The sequence below is a fragment of the Lepisosteus oculatus genome, chromosome 24 (assembly GCF_040954835.1).
Source record: "Lepisosteus oculatus isolate fLepOcu1 chromosome 24, fLepOcu1.hap2, whole genome shotgun sequence".
Classification (NCBI taxonomy): Eukaryota; Metazoa; Chordata; class Actinopteri; order Semionotiformes; family Lepisosteidae; genus Lepisosteus; species Lepisosteus oculatus.
The window spans coordinates 775,549-797,371 of NC_090719.1; the positions used below are offsets into that span (position 1 = coordinate 775,549).

General features: G+C 45.6%; 1 protein-coding gene and 2 long non-coding RNA genes across 5 annotated transcripts in view; 2 read left to right on the plus strand and 1 right to left on the minus strand.

Moving 5' to 3' along the window:
- Positions 1-11,635, minus strand: part of LOC102694121 (LIM/homeobox protein LMX-1.2) — a 76,179-nt gene extending 64,544 nt beyond the window's left edge. Inside the window, exons 1-4 of one of the 3 annotated variants that reach the window (XM_069183322.1) lie at positions 11,527-11,635; positions 10,983-11,174; positions 5,746-5,871; positions 4,660-4,846 (exon numbers count right to left, since the gene is read on the minus strand). In XM_069183322.1, the coding sequence (XP_069039423.1) occupies positions 4,660-4,846; positions 5,746-5,871; positions 10,983-10,989 (320 nt within the window). In that variant the 5' untranslated portion in view covers positions 10,990-11,174; positions 11,527-11,635. Of the gene's footprint in view, positions 1-4,659; positions 4,847-5,745; positions 6,616-10,982; positions 11,175-11,526 lie in introns of those variants that run through there. The other 2 variants (XM_015366829.2, XM_006640498.3) reach the window with 2 other exon arrangements.
- LOC138224969 (uncharacterized) lies at positions 1,344-9,915 on the plus strand. The gene is made up of 3 exons (XR_011183486.1): positions 1,344-1,470; positions 1,668-1,835; positions 9,648-9,915. It is a non-coding gene; the product is annotated as an uncharacterized lncRNA (long non-coding RNA).
- A 1,234-nt stretch (positions 11,636-12,869) lies between the features above and the next one.
- Positions 12,870-18,988, plus strand: LOC138224970 (uncharacterized). The gene is made up of 3 exons (XR_011183487.1): positions 12,870-13,330; positions 17,645-17,740; positions 18,517-18,988. It is a non-coding gene; the product is annotated as an uncharacterized lncRNA (long non-coding RNA).
- The last annotated feature ends 2,835 nt before the right edge of the window (positions 18,989-21,823 follow it).

The window sequence follows — 21,823 nt, forward strand, 5'->3', positions numbered from 1 at the left end:
GATCTCAAGCACAAGGGCGCCCGAGCCAGCAGCAGCCTGTGGGCTGACTAATGCATCCTAAATTAATGTCATAAAAGTCAAAAAGGTGTGAATCACAACACTAAGTATTCCATCACAGCAAATATTAAAATAGGGCGGTGTGTGTACATACACGAGGCGCTAAAAACGCGACAAATACTTTCGTATTTCGTTGCTTTTCATACCTTGAGGTAGAGATCTGTTGCGAAGTGAATTTGGATTCGGCAGCGTTAATTTTAACGCTTTGCTAACGAGCGGCCGGTTGTATCAATGATATCAGCGGACACGGGCTGAGCTCGCCTCAGCTCCAAAACCTCCGATTTCCCCCCGCGCGGCGGATGGACGCGAAGTCAGATTTAAAAACGCAAGCGCGCATTTTATTTAGAGCGCGAATTAAAATGGTACAAAAATACAGAAAACAAAAATCAAATATCACAATTTATAGGCCGTATATTTTAATTATTTCATTTTTTAAAAAGTAGCCGCACATTGATACGGTTTTGTTTTTGTTTTTGGACTCGCAGTCCATTTTTATTTGATCATTCATTTTCTTGAATGAAAAATAAAATCGTCAAAATCGATAAACGGTGAAATCGCCTAGAGTATAAAACAGATTTTGTACTCAGTGTACCCCGCGTCTCCTCGCCCCTTTGCACGGGATACACTCGGGTTTATCCCTGAACTAACTCGAAAAGAACAGAGCGTGATTAAAAAAAGACGACCCGGCTCTTGGTCTTGTATTTGAAGATGAAGTTTTTATTTCTGGTATCTCGGGTTTGCATTGCGAGAACTTCCAAGGCGTGAAAACGCCCAGCCTGCTCAGAGAGGTTCCGCGCACAAGACAGACATTTAAAATGAACCCCACGGCTTTGACCCCAAAACCAGGTCTTGTACCCCCTGCCCCCCATCTCTGACTCTCCGGGGGGCGCATCTGCTTCTGCTCGTCGTGCGGTGTTTGAAACTCCCGGGACGGACAGCCGGCCGGACCGACCCACGCAGCGGCCGGGCAAACATCACCCAGAATAAACCGCCCAGAAATCATGCAGCAGGACGCGCACCTCCGCCGCACACTCAACCCGGAGCAATATTTGCAATGTGTCAGCATTTGCTGGCGTCTCCACAGCAACGGAATTTGCGGCCGCAGCTATGAAAACGGACATTGTTGCCGCTCGCTCCTCGCGGCCGTGTCGCCAACAGAACGTGACGCAAAGCGATGGTTGTCGCTCATTGTTTGCGGCAAAGCTTCTGGCTGGGAGCTGTAATGTCCCGGTGATTGAAGCGGCGGTGTTTAAACCGCCGGCACAAAGGCCCTTAAAGTTCTGTGACAGGCGTGAAGCGCCCCCGCCGGGAGCAGGGACAGGGGGCACCCAGGCCGCCTCGGCCCGCAGACAGCGCGCTGCGCTCTCGGCCTCATCCGCCTGCGTCTGCGCGGCGCTCCACCTGAAACAGTTGGTACAAGGCCGACGGGCACCTTAATGATACTGAATGAAAAAATGCATAAATGATTATGACGTGTAGTATTAAAACCACGCCGCAGCTATTGTAACAACGATCCTATTTGAATTACTCCTGATAATGTAGTTCAAATTGCATTTGACCCCTACTGCTCTGTCTACTCCCCTGATGCCGACGTGTTTCTCTCACGCCAGTGGGAATGAGCCGTTGGCCGAGTCCGGCCGGGGAGTCTGCATCTGCCCGGTGCTCCGGCCGGGCCGCGTCGGACAGGACCGCCTCCAGAGACCTCACCGAGCCCAACGCGCAGGGCGAAAACTCGGCTTTCAGTCCTCATTCTGCTCGGAATCTCGTCACGCAACGAGGTAAAACACGTTTCAAAGCACGCAAAACGAAAAACCCGAGCGCTCCACTGGTTTGTGTAACTAGCTGCCAGTTTCTGGAGAAGCTACAGGGTGCAGAATTCACAGCAACTTCCTAAACTCGGTACAGGCCCAACTCGGTCTACTGCAAAATACACCCGGCTCTGGCCGCTAACCATCTCCCCGTGAAAGCGGCGCCGCTACGCGCAGACACATTTATTCACCATGCTAAGAGATGTGAAACAATAGATTGCTCAGAATATCTACCAACCATTACGCTTAAAAAAAAATAAAACCAAACCGGCGATGCGATATTAACACCAACACTGGCAGCCGCGACAGGAATTAATATTTCTGCTTCTTTCTTTCTTTTCTTTATTTCTCGATGGACGGCTTCATTACAGAAGACAAAAACTATTCAGAGGATTTTTTTTTAATTAAAGAAATTAAGAGATTGTGGGGATGTGACATCTAAAATAATTCTTTGGGGAAAGGCGATTTTGTGTCGCCCACCTTCACAGAACTGAATAATAATAATAATAATAATAATAATAATAATAATAATAATAATAATAATGGCTTTTATTTAAAATAATTAGATTTTATATAATTATATAATTAAATAATAATTATATAAACATCTAAATATGCTATGCGTCACAAATTTTTTATTTACTGTGCAAAACAAAACAAGACGAATTTTCACTTGGGCATTTTAGAGAGTTTGTTTAAACTTGGAACGTAACCTTGTAAAAAGCGTTTTATACCAACGAATTACAGGAATTAAAAGCACAGCATCCCTCTGCGCTATCTGTTGCTCGGGACATGAAGCGTTTCAGCTGGCGGCCGAATAGCTGTCCAAGCGTCAGCAAAACACAAAGGAAACTACAAGGATCTAAGCAACTGATGCAACTTGTGTATCTGGCCCATACATTACAATTCGTAATCAATACGGGTGGGTGTAAAATCACAAACTCGCATCTTTCCCAGCGATTCAAAATATACAAGTATTATTCCTTACGAAAAAAAACACCCAAACTGCCCTGCGATGACCCTGAATATCTCGTCGATTCTCATTAAATTATTTGTTGATGTCCACAGACTGTATGGTCAATCAAAGCAGTCAGTCTGTCTTCCGTCAGTCGCCGTATCTGTGCCGGGTCGGACACCATTGTTAACTTGTCTCAGGGCCGCGACTCCGCGTTTGTGCAATGATCTCATGGTGAATTATTGAAAGAATTAAAAGGGAATCGCTTATCGGGTTTTTTTTTCTGAAGTAAATATGGGAAAAAAATCTCAAAAAGAAACAGGCAAGCAAATACCACGTCATTCGATATATTTCATATACCACATAAATGTAATATTTAAAAAAAGGGTCTATTTCTGAACTGACGTTTTCATATCGTGCAGCGCTTTTGGCTAAATAAATACGCGCTGACCTACAATTTCCATACTGTGGATTTATTCTGTAACCATCAAGATACATAACTCAGCACCTAAGCCAACACTGAAAATATATTTGCATTGTTTAAATTTATAGTCGTATATAAATTAGTGTTGAATTTAATGCTTCTGTGATTTCTTTTGAGCTCCTTTTTTCCCCCCTCTTCCGTTTGTGACGCCCACGACCTCTGCTCTGCAGCCGCTCCCCAGAAAGGGTCGGTGAGCAGTCGGAGCTGCTGCGGTCACAGATGATCGAACAGCGGATCCACCGAGTCGCGCTGGATCCCTCCGATACAAAGGAGCCGAGAGCTCCCGGCCCCAGAAAAAACACCCAGCCCGCGCCCAAGACCCAACTCACGTTTTATTTTAAGGCTTTCCTTGTGAATTCTTTAAAGACGAATGCAAAATATATCAATGAATATATTTTCGTTTAGCACTGCCAGAGAGGAAAATATTTAGGCCTTGCAAAAAAAAAAAGATGATCGTGTTATTACTGAGAAACCGGGAGAAAAGCAGGGCTTTTTTTTTTTTGTAACAGTGGTTTCATAACAGCACTTGGGTGAATTTGCACCTCCAAGCTGCGGAAAATCGTTTCCAGGACGAAAAATTCCTACTAGATTTTATGAACTGCGAAATTATTAAATAAGAGCAAAGTCTTGGCGTGACTTTTCCAACGACCTACAGAAACGAAAGGGCGCGACAGCGAACCTCTGATCCTTTTTAAAAAGCGACTGGAAAAAGCGAGCAGGACAGCGAACAAGCAAGAAAGTAGTATCATAATTCATGATTCGGTCCGTCAAACACAGACTTGTGATAAACTAGGGTCATTTATGCGTTTCCTCTTCGTCGTTTTAACTAAAGATTGCAAGTCCAAGAAGATCTAAACACTTATATTTTGCATTTTATTTTCGAATCGTGGCCTCATTCCGAACGACTGAATATAACAAAGGAAAAGATCAGCTAAAGACCCGAGACCATAAGACTACGTATAAAAGTCAAACCCATCCTTTCCCCTTGATAATAAATTCATTTGGCTTCTTTCACACCACTTAAAACACACTCTGCCTGCGATGAGATCAAAAACTGTGGAAGCAACGGTTTGAACAATTCCAAGCTCCCGTAAATTCACTTCAAAAGCAAAGGAACATGGAAAAAAAAAGCTGCCCGTACAAATAAAAAGGTTTTTTATATATATATACAGAAACGAAATAAACATCAGTCTATCCCGAGAAAAAGACAGCCGAAACGAAGCAGTCAGGGCCGTTCACTCAACGCCAGTTCCAGCCCGAGTTTCTTTTTAAAACCAGCAACTGAGCGCACGGAGGGGCATGCACACATTTTGAAAACACATCTGACAGAATCACGGAAAAGCCGCCGTCCTTACTGTTGGTAGTCGTGCTTGCAGTAGAGTTTCCTATCCCGGAAGTAGCAGCTCGTGGTGAGGGGCTGTTGACACACGGCGCACTGCAGACAGTCCTCGTGCCAGGACGACTCGTTGACGCGCATCAGAAAGCGGTCGGAGATGGGCCGCTGGCAGCCCTCGCACACCGCCGGGTGAGGGCACTCCGTCCCTGCCGGGCACACACACAGCACCTTACACCGGGGCGGGCAGAAGCACAGCATTCCCCAGGAGCTGGCGCAGCCGGGCTTGGGGCGAAACAACCCGAGCGAGGCCTTCTGCCGTTCTGTAAAACCCAGTTTCCCCTCTTTTTGAACAATTTAACAACCTGTGTGTGTGGGGGTGGACGTTTCATAATATTCAGTTGACATGTCGCAGTGAATAAACATTCTCACAAAGAGAGCTCATTTCTGGAATGGGTTTACACGACGCCTAATGCGTGAAATCGCACGCACGGATTATCTTGCATAGGTGCAATTTCAGGTGCCGCCGCGGCTTCGAGTGGCTGGATGTATTTAAATCCATTTTGGCCCCCGAGGTAGCGAACTTCAAACCACAGAAATATTCCACGGGTGGCTGCCGACGGGGCAGCACAATGCCACGACAGAGTGAGCCTCTCCTGTCCATGCTTACGTGTGCCCTGTGCAATATTCGAGCGAAACTGTTTCTAAAAACAGCTGCCCGTCATTTAAACTGAATTTAAACTGAGCCTGGACATGTTCGCCTCGTAGCAGCGGTTTGTCCTTTTGACGTTAAAGTCGGCAAAGTCTTCACAGCTCCGAGTCCCAGTTCAGGGGTGCAGTTAAATGTCAGAGCTGGACGGATTCTGGTCGGAATCAGCCTACAGCGTTAGCTGCTCTCCTGCACCCTAATTCAATAAGTGCCGTTCGCTCGTGCTGTACATCGGCGGCGGGTGGCCGTGGAAAGACACGGCGGAACCAGCCTCTCACCCACTTCCCCGTCCTCTAAAAAGTGCGAAAGGAAAACAAAAACATCTAAACGGTGCCTGAGTGTATGCTTGCGGGTCGTGACTGCGCTTACAAAACCGAGGAAGGCAAGACGAGGGCTTACCGAGCAGAACTCCCAGCGTAGCCTGTCCTGATCTTAAGGGATGGTCTTCTAGTTTTATACCGTCCAACATCTTTGAGCAATCGGACTGATTCCTCGCAGAAAAGCACCTTTCCAGCGACTCGGGACCTGTTGCAACATCCATAACAACGTAGAGTCACAGACCTGCCTTCTTTTCCAAACCCCACTTTAAAGACACGCTGCACTACTGGTAGAGACTGCGATAAAACCAAGAAAGTGTTTTTTCCCCCTATTTGTGCCGCTGTGCAGTGTACGGGGTGTTTTAGAATTGTTGCTGCTGTTGTTGCTACTTTAGAGAAGCAGATACAGGGAACCGCACCACAGCGTAATCGAAAATTGTAGTATTTAAAAAAAAATACAAAACAGAAGGTTTGCAAAACAGCGCCTGGGTTCGTCACCTGCTTAATTTAAAGTTTGTCAGAGGTTTAAGTTTCCTACGGCAGAGCAGCGATGGACAGTCTGCGGCGCCGCTCCGGGATAGGAGTTGCCGTTCAATCCTCCTCTCTCTGAACTGTTGCAGGGAGGTGAAAATTAACGAGCAGCTGCAGTAAATCCGGGCAAGTCGAGCCGAAAGGTTCCAAAGTGGGCTCCGAAGTCAATGTGCCATGCAGAGCCCCACTGCTCGAGCAGTCCGGGGCCGAGATTGAGGCGAACGAATACGCCCTCCCCTCCTCCGGACGCGTCACTTCTTAGACTGTTTACTGACATTTGGACGCGATTGGTGCGCCGTGTTCGTGCGCTCCGTCGAGTAACTCCAGCGTTCCGCCTCCTAAGCGTCAACTAGTGCCAGCTGCCTCCAGACCAGACGACGAGCTCTTGCGAAGAGAGGAGAGGGCAACTTTCATGCACGCAGGCCATCGTTTTATGAAATTTAAAATTGTTTCGAAGTGAAAAGGACGCGTCTTCTAGGAGCACAACACCAGCCCGCCTCGTAGTTCACGCTCAGCTGCTGTGGAGCTGTTTGCTAATTGACTGCACAAAGAAACGTGTCTCAATGCATTATAAAAGTAAATTATAGCGCCGTTTACGATGGGATTTTACCCATTTGAAAATGTTCAGATTTTATTAGATAATTTAATTCGTGAAACTGTTAAAAACGGACGGTCGATCCGTCTTTTTTAAACCCCAATTGCTTGTCGTGTGGTGTGAAAGCTTTTGTTGTGTATTCTGGGACTGGTTCGGATGGCCCTGCCTCAACATTTTCTTCTCTGTCGTGAGATTAAAAACGGGGGAGATATGATTCTTCAGTTGTAGATCTGCAAATACCCTTTCTGCATGACGCATTCGCGTAGATCATTTCGTGTATCAGTGTAGTGCATCTTTTCTAAAAAAAAAAATCTGTTTGACTTGCTGTATTCCAGAGTCAGGGCGCCCGGGTAGTTAATGTTGTGTGCTTATTAAGACAAGTTCTGATCACGCCGGCACTGACAACACAATCGTTTAAACCGGTGTGGGAAAAGAGCTCAAAACCCAAATCCGGTGAGCCTGTAACGAAACTATTATGTTGTCAAGACACAATTCGCCGGACAAAACACAACGATCAGCCCTTCATATTTCCACGCACGAAAAGATCGTCCTTTGAAATGAACGCGATGAAAGCCCCTCTCCAGCGCCGCGCCGCCAGCACGCTTTGAGATATTGTATCTGTGACAGTGCCTCCAGCCTATGACCCCTCTGTGGGCATGCACACACGCACCTGGCGATGGTGGGCCGATAAACACACAGCAGCCCAGACTCCCGCTCCAGAGACACAGGGCAGGCGGTCGCTCTCGCCGCCTCACCACCGGCGCTACAGACCGCTGCCTTTGCTTCGCTAATAAATTCATTGATCAGACACGAGATATCATTGAGCTTAAAATGAAACAATTTATCATTCGTCTCCCCCTCCCTGTTTCTCCCGGATACTGTATCTCTAGCGTGTTACAAGAAAGATATTTGAAATTCATAAGGAAACAGCTCTTTTTTTCTCTCTTTGGCTGTGTTCAAATTCATTTCGGAGATATCCATCTCAGCCCCGTCTTATTTTATCGAGCGGTAGGGGCGGCTGTTTGTCTCCGTTTTATTACTTTTCATCACGGATCCCTCTCTTTCTTTTTAATTAAAAGCCCGAGAAGGAGAAATAAAAAGATGGAGGTTAAACAAATTACATTTTTATCTGTTTGTAATGCGGATTGCAACAATCGAAACCGAATTTGTTTGGGGGTAAAAAATGAAGACAAACAAATATGGAGCGACCAGACGTTTCCTTTCAAAAAGACGACCGAAACAATATCTTGGGAGCACAGCGGCGGGAAACAGGGTGTCGTTGAAGACGCACGCCTGGGTTGTGTGTCGGTCATATTTACCGCCCGCAGTCGAACATAACTGAATAAATATTTTCCAGAAAGATTTAGCCACGAGTCCCACCCACCCTCTCCGAATACAGGTAGATGTATTAACAGGTAATGGAAACGCGGGCATTCAGCAGTCCTATTATTGTGTTATTATTGTGTTTTGAGTGCCCACTGATGTATCGCCTTATAAGTATTAATTATATAGGAGCAGCAGCTTCTGGCCTGGTGTCTAAAGCGCTCTAATGAATTAACGACACCGCTGTCCCTTTCATCTTCGCCCAAGTTTATTAACTGCACGTGTCTTCAGCTGCTGGGACCAAGGGCCAGATCTCGTCGGAACCCGAAGGCGAAGCAAACAAGCCCTTTTCAAAGAGATAATTAAGACCTGGGAGGGGGGAAAAAAAAGTTAATTTCTTCTTTAAAACCCTTTTCTTGCTCTCGTTTCATCTTACAAGAAGCGCATTTCCTTGGTTAACGTCTTCTCGCTGTCGGTTCCCAGTGCCGCGAATAACGCGTGGGTTTGGAGGACATCCGCGAAACGGCCAAGGTGCTGGTAAGTTAACGATTTTAATTAACACGAATTATTCCTTGAAATCGGTAATATCGATAATATTTAGACAATTCACAATTAAAATAAAAACGGAGGTTTTTTTTTCAGTAGTAGACCACGCCGTGTAATACTTTAATGTTGAAGACAATGAGACAGACACTAGAATCGAATTATTCTTGACGACAACATGAGTAGCTGACCTGATACCTCCCTAACGGCGAAGCTGCTGGTATGAGCGACATAACTGCGTAAATGTGCGACAACGAAACGTTTGCATTTCTGCCGTAAAATGCAAAAATAATTAAAAAAAACAATACGAAGAGAGAACTTCTTTCAGATCCGGCTGTCGGCGAGGTGCACAGCCAGCGCGCATGCAGGCATTCGATTATTTGAAGCGCAGATAAAAGGACAAAGCTGGGATTGTTCTTGTGCGGTTCAAGCAGAAAGCGCTCCTGAGCCTCTAATTATAGGGACCGGTATAGGGGTTTGTCTTCTCCAGGCGTGCCGCTCCACTCCCAGCTCTCCAGAGACCCTGCTTCAAGGAACTATGGAGGCAGCCAGCAAGTGAAACACCTTTTCTTCAGCGCTGTAACTAACCCCTCTTGCTTCAGCTCATTAGCTCCGTCCCTGCTGTAAATTCTTGCGCCATTCGTCTCTATTCTCGTCTCTAGTTTCCTGCTCCCTTCACGGGTCCGGCTCGGGCAGGCCGCTCTGTGGGGTCGGTGTCGTGAACGCCGCTTAGACCCCAGCCTGATCAGGCATGAAATCGCGGGAGGAACCCGGACCGGGTTTAGCGATCTGATGAAGTCAGAAACCAGAATTGCCTCTCGCAAAAAAAAAAACAACAACACAGAACAAATTTGGTGTATAGCAAACACAACTTTATAATTCGATAGCCTCTAAATGAAACACTCAAAACCAATTAACCTGTATGGGCCCTGGACAGAACTAGATTGCATGGATTGTAAAAGCACTGGGATATTAATCCTTTTGTATTGCAGGCTGTTTGACACGGCTGTTGAAATTTCAAACAAACATCGAAACGGAGTACCAGCCCCTGAGCACAAGAATACCGCGGTATTACCCGCCTTCGTCTCGACTGGGTCTTATTATTCTTCGGGTTTGCGGGAGGGCCGAGCGCACTGTGCCCACAGTCCCGACACAGAGATCCGTCGGGGAAGACGGCTGAGAGACCCGGGTTCTACCGCTGGCGAGGAACACGACAGGACGAGCTGTGGGGCTTGTACAAAAAAAAACGTTTCTAGTAAATAGTTCTTAATAAAACACTAAACAAAAAAAGTTTAAGTTTTTTTTTTCGTTTTACGTTTAGAAAATAGAAAAGGCTGTGCTCTTGCAACGAGATCACCCGATTAAAAATGAAATCTGAGCAACGGGCAACTTCAGGGAACCCGGTGCAGTTTGTGTGCCAGAACTAGACACATGTACAGTATGTATACATCACAGGACGTCTTGCTGTCACCAGTGATGTCTCCCTGTTATTTATAGAGCTCTTAATATAATGAATATCTTTCATCAAAAGTAGTACAGAAATGAATGATTTTATCACGCGCGATCTCGGAGATTATAAACGTTACTGTATCCAGAACAGGACATTTGTAATCGTGAGGAAATAACATAAACGACAAAATAAGTACCTTCTTAAATTATGATAATAATACACGGCAAAGGGTCGAGTGGGTATTGTATTTTTCCATAAAAACGAATTAAAATCTAAATGTGGATTTTTTTTCCCCTTTGAATGACTGGTCTTGTAAATTCGCACCTATATTCTTGCACATAAAACATTTAAACTCCACACGGCGCTGTAACACGTTTGATGTTGCAATATGCACATTATTTTTCCGCAGCGCCGGGGACCACCACAGCCACAGCAACGACAAGAAAATAGATGGACACGCGTACAGAACATATATAATGTGCGGGAGCGCGCAAGGAAACGAACAAGTTTACCGGAGGAAAACGCCAATTCAATTCGACTCGCTGGGTTTTAAACACAGGAGGAAATCGTTGAGCAATACGGTTCGCAGTTATGAAGAGTCAGTGTACGCAGGTGGTCGTTATTATTATTTTTATTATTATATAATAATAATTTATTATATAATCATTGTTTTATTATACGATAATAATAATAAATAATAATAATCATTATTATTATTGTTGGTGGTGTTGTTGTTGTTGTTATAAGACTGGCGTGCAGACACAAATGAAACGTTTATATCATATTCATTTTTCTCTATATCAGTAGGTTCAAAATATAAGAAGAACAGCGTTTCTCGGAGACTCACAGAAGGAGCTGAAGGCTGATCTCACATTACCTCGCATCCATAAGCCTGCTGGAGTCCCTTTGTACTGCTGCGGCGAGCTGCTGCTCCAGATTCCAGCCGGGAGCCGGTGGGCTGGAGGCTCCTTGGACTTGCGTCTCACGCCCTCTTACGTGCGAGGCGGGGAACTGCAGCAGGTGGCGTTTGTTTCCGCGTGTGGAGCAGAATGAGATCTCACGAGCACATCTGCAGGAGGAAGGCAGCGAGCAGCTGACCGAACCGCGTTCCGTGATCCCGTGACGTGTGTGCGGGACAGTGAACAGGGCGGCCGACCGTTTAATCAGTACAGTGATAGACAAGGAATCACAGGAAACAATCGCAAAAAAAAAACAATGCTTGTATTAAGGTTTTTAAAAGTAGCGTTTGTGGTGGATCTCTACTCTGGTACCATAAAAGAGTTGTGTACAATGTATGATGGGTGCATCGATATCTTCCCGTATGCAGTCTGGTCACTGTTATATCGTGCTTATCTGCCCGTCCAGTGCGTTATGGAGCTGTGATGTGGGGTACGGGAAATTGAACTATACAGTGTCCTCGCCTGACTTGAATTCAATTTTCGCGCGCGTGTCCTGGATCCTGCACTTCTCCGTCCTGCGTGGTCGTGATGTCATTGCAGTCGCCGCTGGAACGTGCGCGCCCGGCCCCCCCCCCCCAGAACAGCACGTGGACGCGACCCCATCCGTTCGCACCGCGGTGGACATTTCCACAAGGACGCCAAGCCCGAGCGTGCATTTCATTCATATAAAAACACGTGCTTTGCACGTACTGGGGCCCACTGGTTACATCACACGTCATCTTGTTTGCCGTCACAGAACCGGTCTGGATGAGCGAATAACGTCGTGACGACATATTACACGCCTAACCCCACGGCGGAGGTCACCGTGAAGAGTGTCCCGTGGGGACAGGCCGAACTTCAGGACTCTGGAGCGAGTGTGTTTCCCAAGGACCCCTAATGGAGTCCGACAAGCAAGGGAGAGTCAAATGAGTTCAAAGCACTGTTCATATAGAGGCTGTCTAGGCCGTGGAAAATCAGACACAGGCAGAGCTCGCTTCTAACAACCCACTTAGCCGTGGCGCTCGGTTCAATAAAAGCCGGATAATTGCGCACAGAACTCGCAGTTGGGCTCGGCGGTGACTCCTCGGCTCACAGACCGCCAGCCCAACAGCGAGCAGGCGCGTCTGACGCGTATCCCGGGATGATTGGCCACATGTACAGGAAGGTGTTGGTGTGTTTCATTCTGACAGTTGCCAGCTGAAAGGAAAGCGGCAGTCTCCAGCGATGAAAGCGCTGGCCTTCTCTGGGAAAGACTGGCGGAGCTGGAGGACCCCTGACCCACCTAAACCACGAGGCTTCCTGGGGGTTCGCTTTAATGGAACCCACCCGAGAAGCGCAGTCGAACCGCGCGTGAAATGCGAATTTGGCCACAAAAGAGACAGAAAAGGTTCTGTTGCTCCGATTTGAGTTAAAATACACGGCCGCAGGAATCGAACTGGCGATATCCTATATAACTACATCCGGGTGATCCCTGGTGTAAAATACGTGATGGACGTGTAGGTGTACTCCTATGGGTAGTATTCTTTCGTCCCAAATCGTTCTGCGTGACTCCTCGTGTTCTTACAACGTTTCGGGGTTTATTGGTTATTGTTATTGTATTTCTGACCCCAGGGCTGCGGTGTGCTCTCCCTAACTCGGGGATACTGTGCTCCCTGTCCAGCGGAGGCCATTCCAGGACATCCACCCCCTCAGTACGAGCGTCCTTAGAAAAGTGTTTCATAAAGACGAGATCTTGCGGCTCGCCGAAATAAAAGCCATCGCCGGGTGATTGCGTCATCATCTGCTAACGATTAGTGCTCTGGAGAAACCCCGACAGAAGTTGTGAGTCCGGGGGGTGCGGGCTGACCCCCAGCCACAGGTGCACAGATGGTTAAGTGGGGATCTGGGGGGCCGCTCGCTCAGTGCCCAGTTCTCCCAGTCTCGCGGGCGCGGGACACGAACACACAGTCCAGGCGTGCTATCGGAGGCCATGGCAAACGCAGGAATGGTCGAGGTAAATTAATTCATGCGTGTTTTTGGAGTTGGAGGGTTTTTCCAGAATCGCAGGTAAGCGGATTTCCTGAAACCGCAGCTTCTCAGTTCGGCAGGTGCGCGACACGTGTAGTCGGTACAGATGAACTGGGGGTCATTACACACCCACCCCCCGACTCCACTGACTCCAGGGCTGCACCGAACCACAGACCCCACAATCCCTAATGAGCGCGCTGAGAGACCGGGAGCGAACGTCGCTCGGGGCCAGTCCTGCTGCATCAATCCGCGGAGTCAAGCTGGTCCACCGCACATCTGGGTAAATACCTTCGGGAAGTTTCTCTTGTGTTTCTTCAAGTCTTCTAGGAATTTTCCAAATGCATTACTTCACATGGGTTAAAATGGCACCAATTAACGCATTTTGGCAAACGAAAACAGCAAGAGTGACAACGACGTTCTTCGATTTACTTCTGAAACAACGTTTCCGCGTTACAAGGGCGGTCTTGTTAATAGCGCAACGATGCCGCCGCGCTTTAAGCCCCAAATGTCACAGGCTCTGTCCGAGTGTAGAAAGAGCAGCAGCGAACCCGCCGTTCTTTCGTTTGGGACGTGTCGCAGAGAGGTCTATCCGGATGTCGGGCAAGCAATAAAAGATTTCCGTCTAAAATTCAAATTCTAAAAGCATTTCAGCCAAAAGAACTATTTCCCCTACCTTGATGTATTCCTAACAAACTTACTGCCGTGTCATGAGTTACCCCAGATCGCTGCAGACTGGCTTAAAAAACAGGAATAAGCGGGAATCCATCATTTAATTTTTTTCTTTTTACATTTGTTCTGGCTACTGAAAGTATAGGAACAATATGAACATTTGTATAGAACGACATTTAAAGCAAACAGTCATTTCCTGGAGTGTTCTTATTGTTCTTACATTATTATTATTAGTATTATTAACAACAACAACAACAGCAATAATAACAACAACAACAACAATAATAATAAAATAATAATAATAATAATGTTTTAATTTAACTTTACATATTAACAATTATAATGTAAGTTCCCGACACGAATTTAAGAAACAAATCTGTCACACAGGGAGGACTGTAACACAGATTGAGTTAGTGTCAATTTGCATACAGCTACTTATACTGATGTATTTAAATTAATGGATCGATATTTTCATAAAAGTAACCAACGTTATTTCCATAAACGTAATAACACCCATCTTAAATAAACTCACAAGTTTAACTGCAGTCTCCGTTGTATTTTTATAGTGCTGTTAGGTTTCTCATTATGGGATTTTGTAGAAAGCATTGATATGGCGTTACTGGACTTTCAAATACAAGCACGCTTCAATATTTTTTATATTTATACAGAATAAACATTTTTATAAATATTTATTATAACATACCACTATTATATAACAATCTTCAGAAATATTTCAAAGCTTTATTTACAATTATACATTTTATGCAATTATCCTTGACATTATTTTTAATGTATTATTGTCTACTTAAAAATGATATTCAGTACCAAATGGAATTAATGAAAAACTAAACGTGTCTGTAATTTACAATATCTAGAAACTTTCACGTCGAACGAATAACATTAAACGCGTTTTGTTAATTAGCCTGAGGCGTACTAGTGTGTCAGTAAATAAACAACAGATATTCCAACAAAAGTAAGTAAACAGACTCCATTTTATACCGCATTGTTAACAATACCGGCATTCGTAATTCAAGTACTACAATGGAGACTTAACCTCTTTCACAAACGTGAACTACAAGACCAACTCAACGAGTGTAAGATATGTGCTTACTAATAATACTAATAATACTAATAATAATAATAATACTAATACTAATACTAATACTAATACTAATACTAATACTAATACTAATACTTATACTAATACTACTACTACTACTACTAATAATAATAATAATAATAATAATTTCGAATTCGCCAGATTTCATACACAAGTAGTAAAGTTCGGTTAGACCCGAATAATTAGTCCCAATAAAAACGATCGACGATGAGATGACAACTGGACTCCCTGCGTTCCTGACCACCCCTGAAAGACTTAACCCGGCCCGGCTCGGCCCGGCTCGGCTCAAAGATCAGGCGTTTTTAAAACCAGGTGCCGTGAGATCACAGTCTGGCTGTAAAAAACGAGGGGAGCGATTTCGTCGAATCAGTGTTGGGATTTGAAACTCAGATACAGAGTGTAAAGCAATAGACAATACTGACTCGTCATCATCCCCATGCACACCTATTCTGTTCTAAAAAAACGGGAAACAATTATTTACAAAATCAGAGGGAAACGGACAGTGGCTGTGGAGAACTTAAACCACTGGGAGGACCCTAAGGTGTCCGAAAACAAAAAGTGAAATAAACCATCTGCCTTTCGTGTTATTTAATGTGCTGGAGCAAAGCGCTGATCAGCAATTTCCATTGGCAACTGAACCAGGACTAAGAAAGAACTTTTCCTTGTCGGTAACACACTAAATCAAATTAATACGACAAGCGAGCGGTTCCACTCGCAGCGTTTGTAACCACAGCTCGGTTTCAGGCCAAGCGCACCCCTTTCGAGTCGCGCTCGTCCAAGCTCGTTGGAGAAACTCGCCGCATGGGTTTTAGCAACGCTGCAATAAAGGAATTACCTTAATCCTGTAAACGAGGCAATTAAGACCATTATTGAATTTGTCGGGTACGTTTTATACACTACTTGATTTCTCTCAGGGCGCCCTCGCCGCCCCGCGCTCCGCGGGCGTGTGTCGAAATCACCGCACAGATCCGCGGTTTGTTTCCACCCCCAGCGCGGCAGCCTGGGTTTGGTAACGCAAAACTGCGTTAACGAATCGAAACATTTAACAAACCAAATCCCAGAGAACGTCGATCCGGAACGGCAGGCGGCTTCGCTGTCGGAGTAAATGAACTTTATTTGGCGATTCGTGAGAAAATGCTGGAGCTCGGGCTTATCATTCGTTATCTGAATAGCGACATGATTTTGGGGAGTCGTTTACCTGCACCAGATTACGACGAGGAATAATATATCTGCAACAATAATAGAATAATAACAATTGTTATTATTATTATATTATAATTATCATTAATATTATTATTAAAGAAGCTCCCGCAGGCAACCGGGAAACCAGCGCCGGACGCCGCCTTCAAGACCGGTCTCCTTCCTCATAATTACTGCCGACTGTCTCAAGTATTTAGAAATATTCCTGAATTTTAAACGACTTTACATTTCCATTTTTTAAAATTGTGATTCACTTAACTCATTTGAATTTAACTATTTTTTTCCTCGTATTATCGTTTTAGATGTTTAAGAGCAAAAGATATTTTTAAAAGCAGAGCAGAAAGCAACTCGGCTCGCTTAAATACAAATGGACGTAAACGGTCGAGCTTAGTGAGGAGCATTTATTTCTTTATAACTTAGATACATATACAAACATATTAGCAATAATAACATAGCAATAATAATAATAATAATAATAATAAAGTGAAAAACAGGAAATTACACGGCGTTCGTGTTTTATAGTGACCAAACCTATTGCATTTTGCATCTCAGTCGTTCAAACATAATATAAAAAAAGACCAACGTTACAAAACTTTTAAGTTTAAAGTGGTGTTCGCGGGTAAGCTTGGCCTTTTGTTTGCTATTAAAAGAATTTGCTAATAAAATTGAATGCGTGCTTTACAATTTAAACGTGACAAGAACGTAGTTGAAATGCGAGGGGGAATATTCCCAGCAGCCGCATCCGCGGTTCCGATGGGAGAAACTGTGGACTGAGCCCGGTACTTAACCTGCCTTGTCTGGGAAGCGAACCTTCTGCGATCCGGGTTGCCGGGCTCGGGTCACGATGTGCCACAGGCTGAACACACAAAAAACCACACGTTTTTTTTTCTAAATTTCTTAAGACGGATATGAGTTTCAAGAACTCAAACTTTAAAGTTTAAAAGTTAAGAAATGTCTTGACGTTCCAAAATGATTTTACTGGGCTGTCGTGTTTTACTAGAAATTGCGTTTTCAAAGCAAGAGCCAAAAATAATTAACGACTCTTGCTACTGGTGTTAGTAATAAAACTTACCTATTTTTTCAGATATATTAGTTTCTGTGATTACAAAACGCAGTCTAATATGAGGGATTAAACCGTCAATAACGAGCCTCTCAAGACCTGCAATTCAGCAGTCGCCGCGGGCGTTTCTTTTTAAGAATCACACCAGAAGAAACAGGGCACATTCTTCTGCCTTGCTGGGCCATGTAAGACATCGTGTTAAGACTTAAACCGTCTTTAAAAATCTTAGTGAGAAATGAAACTCTTTCTTTGATAGATTACTTCATAAGTGTACAGTAAGTCCAAGATGAAGCGGTCATCTTAAGTCCTAAATCGCCTTTAAATGAGAAAGCACTTAACCCCCTCTTGACAAGAAAGGAGAATTTAGCTTTAAAGCCGTCTTGCTGTCCCACCTACAGTTGAACTTGGCTGATTCCCAGAACATTTAATCACAGTATGCCTCATTGCTACAGTAACCGACGTTGGAAGAACAGGATTAAGTTTCTGAAATGTAATAATACTGTAAACAAGGCGGGATTCCATTCTGATATTCTGATATATTACAGGTGCTCTGCAGTTTCAGACGTCTTGTCCGCAAGGCAGCCCTGGCATCGCTAGTTACTGGCCGCAACTCCCTTCGACCCATCTCGCCGATGACTTATGTACGTAGACGATAATTATGGACAGAAAAAGAACTTTTTTAAAAAAAAAAGGTAATGGCCAAACTGGTTTTAATTAAGCATACACTGCTGCCAGCTACACTCTCTGACAGGACCTCATTTCAGTGTGGAATGCAATTGCTTTGATGGGCGTACGGACACATTTCTGTGGACAGGTGACGCGCGGTTAAGAAAAACGCTTCCGTACCCAGGCGCTGGGTTCAAAGGGCCCGATGTGCACTGATCTCAGAGGCACATTTCACACAAGAAAGAAGTGCTGGATTAGTGTGCTTCTGGGGCTAAAAGCACAACAAATAATTGCAATTGACACAGCCTGTGAAACCTGTGTGCACGTCAATCTGAGGGCGCCGCCCCGTAGACACACTTATTAGAATGGGAAAACACGACCTTAATATACGTATTTAGACATATAAACTTACGAATGTTGTCTTAACATATAATGTATTAAAAAGACCGTTGACATTTTTAAAAAGCTTGGAGCTTTTTGGAAAAAGGGGCCTCACTGAATTAACTGGCGTCCATTAGACGCTATCATCTGAGAAAATGCCCAAACTCTGAGACAAGCTTAAACGTATACAATTATATTGCTTATCATAACTGATCGGAACTGTGTTTTTGTTGAATAACAAAACAAGCACTGTGGGTTTGTGACCCCTGTGCTAGCTTCTCTGCCCCGGCTGCCGGTGAACTTCAAACGAGTTTTAAAAATTCTCCTTTTTTAAAACCTTGAATGTCTCAACCCCATCTTACCCCAGCAGACCTCCTCGCACGTCACACTTCTCGCTGAGGCGTCAAGTCTCGGATCTGAAGTCTCCGGTTTGCTGTTCATTTGCAGCTCAAAACGTCATCCGCCTGCGACCGGCCGCCCGCTCCCCCTGGGCCGACAGAAGTTCTCCCAGTGGCATCTGAATCTCTGAATCACTGAATCAGGTTCTAAGGCTCCGTGTTGTTTTTAGATCTGTTGTGTTGTGCAATTTTCATCGCTTTTTATTCAGCCTTTGAATATAAAGTGCTCTGCGTTGTTTCTTAGGCAACCAGAAATATGAACTATATAGTGGCATTGCTTTGTGAATAACACACACACACAATACAATACACATCATGTCATGGAGTTTATGGTAGAAAAATATTTTTCATTTTGTCTCATATTTTCAGTAAATTTCAAAATGTGTTTAGTGCATATCCAAGAAACATGGCGTGGAGAACAGACAATAAAGGTCTTCAAAGACATTCTCATTCCCAAATTGTTTTCTTTCTTAACAACAACAGCCTTTTCTCCCTTTATCGGCAACAGCTGTTGTGAGCTCGCTTGCGCTTGAGCACGCCCATGGCGCCACCTGCTGGAGAAGCGCCAAATTAACACCACGGACGGTGTCGTCGTCATCATCGTCATTATTCATTTCTGCTGTCGATCTTTGTATCCAGTGATTATAGTGAATCAGTCTGCCTTTTTTATCAGTTTACCTAAAAGCTGGTCCATTAAGGAGAGCTTAAAACATACCAGGCGCTGTCAAGAAGGAGACGTGGCTTGATATCTTTACTGCTTAAAAGTTGCTGGGATTTAAGAGGCAGTCTTTGCCCTGACCTGATGTCTTTCGTTCCTGGCAGGGCTCAGCAGTGAGTAGCTGCCCTGAGACGGGCGGAGGCAATCAAGAGAAACAAGTAGCCTCAGAAACAAGTAGCCGTACAGTGGCGAAACGTGTCCTGCAGTATCGCCAGGATCTAGTCTCTAGAAGAGTTGTTCATTGACACGACTGTTTCATAAAACCCTGGATCAGGGCCGCCAGGAAGCTCTGCAGGGGAGAAAGGGGCTGTTGGAGAAGGAGCTCACGCCCCGCACTCTTCCACAAAGCCTGCAGACACCTGGGACAGTGTCCGTGGGACACTGACTCGTCACAGAGTTACCCAGTGGCTGTCCGGCTGTGATCATGTCCGTGAACCGCGTGGGACAAGCACCCCAGCAGCGTGACGTCCCCCCAGCAGAGCTGCAGGTAAACATCCAGCTCAGCCTTTTCCTTTTGCACTCTTCAAGACAGCACGTCCTGCGCGCAACGTTTCGCTGCTTGCGCGTCTGAAGCGCTGCCGGAAGCTGGCAGTTAAGTCACTGCTGGGATCAAACAGGCTGAATGTGAGCGAGCCCAGCACTGAAGACTGTAAATAAGGGGTTTTACCAGTGCTTTTATAGACTGCGAACGGTGCCTAATGTCTTACTGGAGATTGCGTGTTCACACTATAAACTTATCTGCTCCCTTTCAAAGGCAGTCGTGCTGACTCCAGGCGAACAGGCCCGCTGTATTCAAGTGTCTTAAGGCGAGACCCAAGTTTTTACAAATGGAAGATATTACATAAATACTCTTTTAACAAGGGGGAGTGGGGGGGAGCCCCTGACCACAGTCTTAAATGTGCTTGGTGGGCTCAGCACAGAGCAATAAAGTAGCTTGAACTTTTCATTTTAGGGCTGAAGTCGTCTCGCAAGGTTCTGATAGACTTGCAAACGTTTAGCTCTAAATGCGAACATTAAGCATTGAGTGCTGTTCCCCCACCCCACTCATTTCACAGCTCGAGTGGACAGGGGGCTGCAGAGCCGCCGTGCCGCGTCCACGGCCTTTAGTTCGTTTTCACGCAGCTTCCGAGACCGAAGAGAAAGCTCCACTCCGGACGCCGTGGAATGACACTTGATGCCAAGTTTCACACCACTTTTAACCAGTTCCGCGCGGCTCTGCTGATCCCGTGGGCGTGGGCGAGAGGGCTCTCCCCCCGACAGGCCCTGCAGCAGCTGCACACCACGGTGGATCGACAATACGTCGCGTCACGCCTCGCACTCGGGCGCTTTCAGGTGATTCAGGCAGGTGGCCCCGCGGCAGTCAGCGTCGAGTTGGGCAACAGCGAAAACGGCATTCTTTCATTTCTGAGGAATTAATAGGCTTCTGAAGAAGCGGCCAACCTTGCCTGTTATCGAGGCATCAACCACAAAGTGCTGCGGACCCGTGCAAATTCACGAAGTTTCCGTGCTGAGAGACCTTATCGCGGCAGGTAGGGAGAAGGGTAGCGCTGCCGCATCACAAGCCTGACAATCACGGAGGAGCGGAGCAGCTTCAAGCTGAAGTTGGCTTAAGAGGTCTGGGGACCAGAAACGGGTAACCTTTGGGCAACAGAGATAAATCAGGCGAAGGCTTTAAATGCTGGGAACCACTTCATCAGAAGGAGTGCTTTGAGCAGCCTCTTTTTTTAAAAGAGGCTCTTTACCAGATCAGCCAGCACACTTTTATAGCTTTTTGCGGAGCTTGAAAAAGCAGATCGTGTCCCTCTGTTTCTTACTCCTGGTTCTTTCCCGTGGGGAGGTGAGAGGGAGGTGCCCCGTTGTGAAACCCCCTCTCTTTCTTCACCCTCCTCAGCGAAGGGCTGAGCAATTCATCTGTAATGAGTAGCCCTGTCATGAGTTAATCACAACATTGCCCAGTTCCACGTCAAAGCGGAGCATATGTTATTAATGGCAGAAGTACAAGGATTAGTCACAATTTACAAACCCCAAGCGAATATTCTAAAAAGAAGGTGGGAGAAGAAAAGGTATTTTCTCTTATTTCTGCTTCCAGATCGCTGTCAGGTTGGGCCAGCTGAACAGACACACCCTTAACGTGCTGCAGTATAGAGCCTTAACTAGATCTGAAAGGCGACTAGTGCCCCTCAACAGCTCTTTAAACAGACTGACTATGCACATATCGTTTGAGCGCTTCAGCTAGGTGAGAAAAGAAATTCTTTAAAGCCCATGGTGGCACTGAGGCACAGCACACAGACACCACAGTCACTAGCTGGAGTGTCTTTACATGCCATGTGTGAGAAACGGCTCAGGGGGGGCAGTAAGGGCAGTGTTTCCCGCTGTTTCCGAGATGTGGCAGGTTTCGAATCGGTCCGTGTCACCAGCCAGCCGACACCAGGATTCTCCACCTGCGCTTGTCCAAGAGCCGCCAGGATCCGAGCAGAGCTTCTTCTTCCCGCTTCACGTCTGTGAGGCCCGGGACCCGCCGGACACCGAGGAGCCTGCAGTGATGTCAGCAAGTGAAGCTG